General features: G+C 35.8%; 1 protein-coding gene across 1 annotated transcript; it reads right to left on the reverse strand.

The window, feature by feature from the left end:
• Positions 1 to 3,797: 3,797 nt before the first annotated feature.
• Positions 3,798 to 4,563, reverse strand: LOC110039396 (probable calcium-binding protein CML10). Its single transcript, XM_020744437.1, is given in 2 exon segments — positions 3,798 to 4,300; positions 4,303 to 4,563. Coding segments are annotated over 2 exon segments (474 nt in total). The 5' UTR covers positions 4,448 to 4,563; the 3' UTR covers positions 3,798 to 3,971.
• Between the last annotated feature and the right edge of the window lie 4,595 nt (positions 4,564 to 9,158).

Below are 9,158 nucleotides of genomic sequence, written 5' to 3' on the forward strand. Positions count from 1 at the left end.
TTTGATATTTGTCGAGGTGGAGATTTGTTAAGTATGACTCATATATCAAATGAGGGACAAATGCTGGAGCACAAGGTGGAGATTTGTTAAGTATGGCTCATATATCAAATGAGGGACAAATGCTGGAGCAGAGCTCGCGAGAGTAGCCGAACTAAAGCATCTTTCTAACTGGGGGAGTTTTGTTAAGTTGGTTGGGGTGTGGGGGCAACGGTCTCGCTGTCCATACAAGGTAATTTTGTAATTACATATTGTAAACTAGAGTATAGAAGTTATCACTAGTCAGGAGAATAAGAAAAGGATGAGTACAATGGTTGAGAAGATAAAGCCTTTGCACAAAAATCATACATGAGAGCTAATTCAACTTTCTGAAGGAAAGAAGACTATTGAGTACAAGTGGGTGAACAAAAGAAAACTAGTAGTATCAGAAAAAAATAGGAAAAGTTCAATGTTAGGTTGATAGCAAATGGATTTTCACATTAGAAGGGGATAAACTATGATGAAATCTTTTCTTTTGTGATTAGGCATGCTTCAATCAGGACAGTGCTTGCATTAATAGTTATTCAGGATTTGCATCTAGAGCAGATAGATATTAAAACTGCATTCTTGCATAGTGATCTGGAGGAGCATATTTACATGGAGCGGCTAGAAGGGTTCACTCAACCTGGACATGAGCATCTAGTTTGTAGATTAAAGAAATCGTTGTATGGGTTGAAACAGTCTCCAAGATAATGGTACAAGAAATTCGACTCCAACATGATTCAAATTGCTACAAGCGATGTGAGTATGATTATTGTGTTTATTTTAAGAGCCTTGATGATGCTTCTTTTATTTTCTATAACTGTATGTTGATGACATACTGATTGTTGCAAATAATATGTATGATGTCCTTAGTTTGAAAGTTTTGTTCTACCAGGAATTTGATATAAAAGACTTAGGTGCTACAAATAAAATTCTTGGAATGGAGATTCGCTGAGATAGAGACTCAGATGACTGTGCTTATCTCAACAAGGCTATGTTGAGAAAGTGCTAGACAAGTTTGAGATGAGCAAATCAAAGTCTGTGATCACTCCATTGACAAATCATTTTAAGCTTTTTTCATAACAGTGTCCTAAGTCAGATAGGAAAATCGTAGACATGAAAAAGGTTTCATATGCCATTGCAGTTCCCTGTTTGATATATGTAATGGTATGTACTCACTCTGGTTTAGCTCATGTTGTTAATCAAGTTTGTAAATACATGTGTAAACCTGGTAGGCGACATTCAAAAGCAGTCAAGTGGATTTTCAGGTATCTGATTGTAGGACATGAAATTATTTTTTACAGTGAACAGAATGATCCTTCACTTGTAGGGTACGTGAATTCAAGTTATGCATGTGATTTGGATTATAGAAGATTTACCACTGGTATATTTTTACTCTTGGTGGAAGGCCTATATGCTAGAAATCAACAGTTCAGGCATTATCTACAACTTAAGCTGAGTACATGGCAGAAACAAAAGTTTCTATAAAAACCTTATGGCTTACTGGGCTTGTAAAAGAGTTGGGTGTTGAGCAAGGTGGAGTTCAATTGCATTGTGATGGTATAAGTGTCATTTATCTGGCTAAGAACCAGGTGTACTAAGCTAGAACTAAGCACATTGATGCAAGGTATTACAAGATTAGAGAATTGACTGCTTCTGGTGAGATACTGTTGCAGAAAGTTCATACTAATGATAATGCAGCTGATATTTTGACCGAACCAGTTATCATTAATAAGTTCTTACATTGCTTGAACTTTTCAATATTTACAGTTGCTAGACAATCATGGTAGCCCAACCCACTTTAGTGTGTGAGAAACTCAATGGTATCTTTCTTTTAAGGAGTTTGATATTTGTCGAGGTGGAGATTTGTTAAGTATGACTCATATATCAAATGAGGGACAAATGCTGGAGCAGAGCTCGCGAGAGTAGCCGAACTAAAGCATCTTTCTAACTGGGGGAGTTTTGTTAAGTTGGTTGGGGTGTGGGGGCAACGGTCTCGCTGTCCATACAAGGTAATTTTGTAATTACATATTGTAAACTAGAGTATTATATATATATATATATATATATTGTATTTGTAATCCTAAGGGGATGTACGTTTTTCAAGAAATCAACAGAAGCCGCCGCTCATTTCTCCCGCAGACTTAGGCATATTACCGAACTTTGTTAAATCCTTGTGTTCGTTCTTGATTGCTCTGTTGGTTCTTGCATTTCTTTGCCCTAATTTCTCAACATAAGTATATATGTGCACAGATGCTTTGACATTTATGTGCACTGGTGCACAATTGTCACCAAACAAAGTTCAAGTTTGTAAATTATTTGTCTTCAGGTTTTGGGGAATGATGAGTTTGTTAAATTAACTAAAATTCAGAAGAGAAATGAAGGAACTCCCCCCAAATTACTTGAAATTCAGAAGGTTGCAATATCTACCTAGTATTCAATAAGGAGAAAATTGTTCTCCAAGAGGCTAAAATAGTTGAGAATCTAGAAGAATAAAGTCATAACCCACATTCCCTTAGAAGAACCCGATCATCAGAGTGATGTTCTTCGGTTGTTTGGACTCCCAATTGATTTAAAAGTCGTATTTGTGAATAGTAGCAACGTCAAGGAGAACAATTTTCCCTATGATCGAGGAGGTGATACATATATTAAACAATGTCAAGTGAAATAAAATATGCAGTACAGTACTTTTTCAGTCTAGAAGATATTATTTGTTTGGTTTAGTTTCATAATTGTAGGATATGTTTGATGTTCAGTGGAATACATTGCAAATGATATGCTGATTCAAAGCAGCCTCCTCAATTGACTGAAAAAAGATTCCTTGCGGACGTCGATGTGGCCGCCGGTGGTTGGCCGTCTGGACATTGGATGTCCAGACGGAATATTTTCTCTAATTGAATCCTCTCGAATATGTAAAATTCATGGAAACAATATATCTACTCTCACTCAGGTATGCATTCATTGGGTGCAGATCATTTAACTTGCCAATATAGTCACAATTTATTTTCTTATCATGTAATAATTATGCTTCGATGATAGATCATTTACATAAATTTGCAGATTTTTACAGTTCTGATTTGAGTTTAATTTCATATTTTTCTTCTGCTTTAAAATTATTTGAAGGAATTATTTGACTTTCTAGAAACCATCGAAGAGGTCATATATTTAAGTTGTAAATTTTTGTCTTTTATTTATATCCAGTAAATTATCAAAGAGCACACATCAAATGAAAATCTTATATGGCAATGTGAAATGTGGATGGTCAAAAAATAAAATTAATTTATGCTTTGTTTCACATGCTCGTGTAATAATCAAGACACATAATTAGCGCCTTAATTTTATATTTTTATGACTACAAATATGTCATGAGCAGATATTTTGTCATACGATTCGTTTTTGGACAAACATTCATGTATTCCTTTTTATGAAATGCGTAGGCCCCCCCTGCTCTGTCGGTGCAACCAAGTAGGTGCAGGCCTTGTTTGCTGGCGTCGCTTGATCAAGAGTTGATGCCAGCATTGACGAAGGTGGACGGGTCGTAATTCGTGAATGGCGTGAAAGCAGTAGGGTCTGCTAACCAGGATTTATCATTTATCAATTTTTTTAAATAAAATTAATATTAGAATTGTTGGTGATATTTAAAATTATTAGGGATATTGTACTCTTTACGATTAAGAAGCTAAAAAAATAAAAAAGTTCAATTCAAATATTTGATTTCTAAAGTTGTTTTTAAAGGAACCTCTGAAAACTTCAACAGGAATCAAATTTTAAAATGCTGGTCCGTCGACCGCGAAGTCATTTTCTTAATCTCGATCAAAACACTAAATGCATTTCATTAACACCGTCAATCCTGAAGAATCCCAGAATTGCAGGAAGAACAGCGTGCTCAAAAAGACAGTAATAATGCCAAGGAAACCAAATGTCAGATTACTTTACCCGCCGACCTCAAGTCCTCAGCAAACCCTATCGTCGTAATCAACGGCAAGGATCCGTAGAAGATCATTGAATCCAACACCGGTGGATTCTTCGCATCCCCCTGAACGGATCATCTCTCGCACGTCCTCATCATCGGCGGGCATCCCAACCCACGCCAAATACGCTTTTAGGTCTTCGAACCCCACCCTTCCGTCTCCATCGCGATCCATCAATCGGAAGGCCTCCTCCATGATCCCCCCGCCGGCTACGGGGAGAACGCGCTCAAATTCCTCGAACTCGACAAATCCGTTGCGATCCGCGTCGGCGACGGAGATCATGGCGGCAATGTCATCATCGGAGGCGGCAGGGCGGCGGTAAAGCGAGTGAAGAAGGCGTGGAGATCGCCGTGGCTGATTCGGCCGTCCCGATCGGCATCCAGGACGTCGAAGGCCGGCCAGATTGTCGTCGATTTAGCGGCGGAGTTGCGGGGAAGATGACGGTCGGAGGGGCACATTTTGGTGATTATAGTTTCCTGTGATGGGGAGGAGGGAAGGGAATGAAAAGGAGTGGAGAGAAAACTCCTGGAATTTATGGAGAAAACTCCTGGAGTTTATGGGAAAAGCTTAGGCCTAGAATGTTCTTTCCGAATAGAACTGGTTGAACCTATTGTATTTAAAATAAATTAAATTCTTAATGAGAAATATTCTGATATAATTTATTAAATTAATCTTTTTTAATTTGGATTTTTACAGACGTAGGACCTTAAAAAATCATATTTATGTTTCCTCACACATAAATATTTTTATGTACATATAAAGCACATTTTGTTCTCACTTCGCTCCTATCATAATCACCCGCAATAGCGCATTAGCTTATTTATCCATGTGCACTCCACTTCCACTACTTCAAAAGCATCTGCAGCATTAGTAAAGCAAATGACACGTGTTTCGACTAAGGGTCTGTTCGGAATAGTTTGTGCTTATCCAGATAAACAGCTTATCTTGAAACGTGGCCCACGGGGTTCGACCCGCGGTCAACATTTAGTGTTAAAAACCAATCGCGTTTTCGGATAAGCTGCCAAAACTTGTTTTTCAAATGGTGATGCAGCATTTTGAAAATGTTGCCCGCACTTATAAACTGCTCCAAACGGGCCCTAAAAGACCCAAGTCTTGGTAAGGGAGAAGGAGGACGTAGCCGGGGAGCCCAATCGATTTCTACTCCAAATGGGGGTTAATTTGAAGGAAAATGAGAGTATTAGATGTCATTTTTCGGCGCGACTCTGGCAGGGAGATGGAAGGGTCAACAGAAGGAAATTTTGGGAGTGAATTTTGTAATAATTTTGGGATGTCAGACGTGTAAATAACAATTTTTAACATGCTATGCATGCAAAAACCCCTTAATTTTAACATTCAACTTATATAAATTTTTTTTATTTAATTGTACATTAAATTATAAAATTTTATTTAATAAAGTATAAGAAAATTTTGATACATATCATAAAATTCTTATGAATTCACATATCTAACACCTTTTTTTTAAAATTTATTTGAGCGAAATTAATTGCAAATCATTCATATTCAAGAACTCTTGGGTTAAGGACAAAACTTTCAAGAACAATTTTGATATTTAAATTAATAATATTTTTATGTCATAAATTTATTCACTAATCGATGTACTGTGTTTTGAAAATGTTAATGATATTTTTTTAACGTGATATTAAATACTAGAGTGAATTGTTTATAAATATGAAAATATGGCTATTAGAAATGTAAATATATTATAATTATGTGTTGTGTATGTAAAAAAGAACAGATCCTAGAGGTCACATTTGAAGAAAATATTGGTGTTTCTCGGCTTTAGGGTTTGTTTGAGGCAGCTGTTGATTATTTATAATCTGCTTATATTTGAGGGTTCAAGCTCCTAAGAAATTAAAAAAATAAGTTGAATAATCGGCTTTTTGTGCAAAAGGATAAAGTTGTTTAAGCTACAAAAAATTATTTAAAAATTAATCAAATCAAATTTGTAGGTGCGGACAAATGACGGCTATTATGTACGTATTCGTCAACAAACGTCGACTAGGCTTTTTTAATTGTATATAATTAAAATATATTAAAAAATAATTATATATTTCTTTTTGTGTGCACCAATGTAAGTGCAGCAAGTGGCAAGTTTGGGCTTCAGTTTTCTGTATTTGTCCATGTTTTAAAAATCGGATCGAAAAATTATTTCATATGCAGAGATGTAAACGGTCTTCGATTTCCACCGTTCATCGCAGTAAAATTTTTGTTTAAAAAAATTCAAAATAGGGTCCACTGTCATACATCTTTGCTGTCATACATCTTTACTGTGATGGACGATGGAGATCGGACGCCGTATGCATCAGACATTCAAATAATAATAGATGAGTTTTAAAGTTTAAAATTTTGAATCAGTGTTGAATCAGATTAATTAATAAATCATAAATATATTTAAAAAAAGAAAATAAATAAAAATTTACATAATACTCAATTCATATGATTTTAAATATCTAACACTTAAAATTCAATTTTAACATTTTATTTTGAAAAATTTTGTTTAACTTTTTAAAAATTGTGATATTTATATGATATGAATGTATTTGATGGTATAAATGTAAGAAAATAAAGTTTTTGTTAGATATGTAAAATAAATGAAAGTGTGTAACATGTATGTCAATTAAATTTCTTTATAATTTTAATATTTTAGATATAATATAAGTGATTTGGGTGGTACAAATGCAAAAATAGCATTTAGGCGTTGGATATCTAAATTGCATAAAATTAGTTGTAAAAATGTTCAAAAGTATAATTTCTGGTTTAGGGGTCAAACCTGTCGGTTTTTGCCAGTTCCAAGCCGGTTCAAACTAGTTTAATGTAGGGGCAGTTTTTAAGCTAGTCCAAACTGGACAACCGACCAGTTCACAGGTCGAATTGGCGTGTTTGGTTTGATTTTCTAAACCATTGATTTTATCAAAATAAAAGATTGGTCGGAGGCTATTACACGAGTCTCTCGACCAACCTCATGTATTTGACAAACTCTACCAACTAAAGAGTCATGATAAACGACAATATATATATATATATATATATATATATATATATATATTTACAAAGGTGGGAAATAGTTAAATTGATCTCTTTAAAAATATTTTACAACTATTATAAATCTTATTATTGTTCCATGGCAGAAGTTTCACAGCAATAAAATAACAATTTAGTGTCTTAGTGTTGGACATGGAACACATTATATATAAAAGAGAAGAAACCAATAGGAGTTACCTAAATTTTTACTTGAAAAAAACTTAAAAAGGGAAAAGACCATGACACGTAGGTCTGTTGAAATAATCTGTTATGTAATTGTAGGTACATAGACTCCCTTTCCTCTTTAATTAATTAAGATGAGATTACAATATTGATGTACAATTGTAGTCAACAATAATAGTTGTAATGGGTTGCAAAAACTATAGTGTTATGAAGGCATTAGCCTACGATGCATATTATAGACAGTGGTTGTAGTGCAGTTTGTCATGGAGGTCGTAGTTGAAAATCATGATAGTATTTGACAATGTAGCTCATAGATGGTTGCTTCAAGAGCTTCGATTGGCCACATAGGCCGTAATAGAGAGTTGTAGGATCAATGATCCACATAGGTCGTAAATTGTCACAAAGGTCATAGTGGTGAGCTGCAATAACAACAATAGGCTAAAAGGGACATGAGTTGGGGTTGCATGAGAAATGAACCACATAGGCTGTAGTTGGTCACATAGGTTGAAGTGGCGAGCCAAAATAACGTTGTAAGCCGTAGAGATTGAAGTTATAAGCCACATGAGCTGTGGACCACATAAAACATAATTGAGAGCCACAATAATGTACATATGCTATAGAGGCCGTAGTTGGGAGCTACATGAGCTGTAAGCTACGTGGACTAGTTGGCCATAAAGGTCATAACGGTGAGCTGCAATAATGTCCAAAGGAAAGAGAGGTTAGAGTTGAGAGCTCCATGAGTTGTGAACCATGTGGGTCGTATTTGGTCACGTAGGTTGTAGTGGTGAGATGTGAGGAGAGAACTTCAAAAGTATGAAGAAAGTCGTCATATGTTGGGTGTAGTTAACCTGTCTTTGGGGTGTCTCTTTGCATCTTATACGGGTCACGTTGTTGCACTGTATTTGGGGTGCAAAGTTATACAGAGTGCGTTACTACACTATCTCGAGGTGCGTCATTACACCGTCTTCAGTTTGCATCTTTGCACCATATTCAGCGTGTGTCGCTGGATCATATTTGGGGTGTTTTATTACACTGTTTGTAGAGTGCATGGATAAATCATCTTCGGGGTGCATAATTACAACATTTTCGTGTTACATCGTTACACCATATTTGGGGTGCATCTTTATACCATATTCAAGGTGCATTGTTGCACTGTATGTGAGAAGTGTTGTTACACAGTGTTCATGGTATGTTGTTATGCCGTCCTTAGGGTGCGTCATTGCACCATATTTGGGGCACGTCATTTCACTATTTTTGTGTCACATCAATGTACAATATGCAGGGTGCATTGTTACACCATCTTTGGGGTGTGTCATTATACTGTATTCGAGCCTTGTCGTTACACCATCATTAGTGTGCATTCTTACATTGTAGGATTCATTGATGTTAATAAGTAGTGAGAAACAAACAGTGTTTGACGATGACAGATAAGCTGTGGTTGATGGGGGCTGGCGGCTGTGGGAGTAGGAAATGTTTGTCGGGAATATGGTCCAGAACCATAATGGAATTCAACTCCTTTTTCTCCCACTATGACACTAGCTCTAGATCCCTCCCTCTTTATGAAAGAGGTTAGACTGTGTTTATAGACTTTGTGAGTGTGTCCTATACAAGTAAGGAAAGAATTCAAAATATTTCATTGGAGGATCTGCAATGACATTTTATGGACATTTACGTACTTTAATGATGTCAGAATTGAGCGATATTGAGCTCGTTGGATTCATCTCATTGAGATATTAGATTTGACTATAAACTCATCAGATATAGATCCATTTGACATTCCAGTTGACTACTCAAAGGCCTAAATTGGTTAAACTAATTCATCAATGCATGTTTTTACTTAAATTGGGCCAATTTTAGTGTCAATGACTTCATCTTGTCAAGCAGGCCAATTTGAGTTTAAGTTTGTTGAAATCGAAGTTCAAGATGATTTTTAATTTGAACTTG

This window comes from Phalaenopsis equestris, unplaced genomic scaffold, assembly GCF_001263595.1.
Source record: "Phalaenopsis equestris unplaced genomic scaffold, ASM126359v1 Scaffold000002, whole genome shotgun sequence".
In the NCBI taxonomy this organism is placed as follows: Eukaryota; Viridiplantae; Streptophyta; class Magnoliopsida; order Asparagales; family Orchidaceae; genus Phalaenopsis; species Phalaenopsis equestris.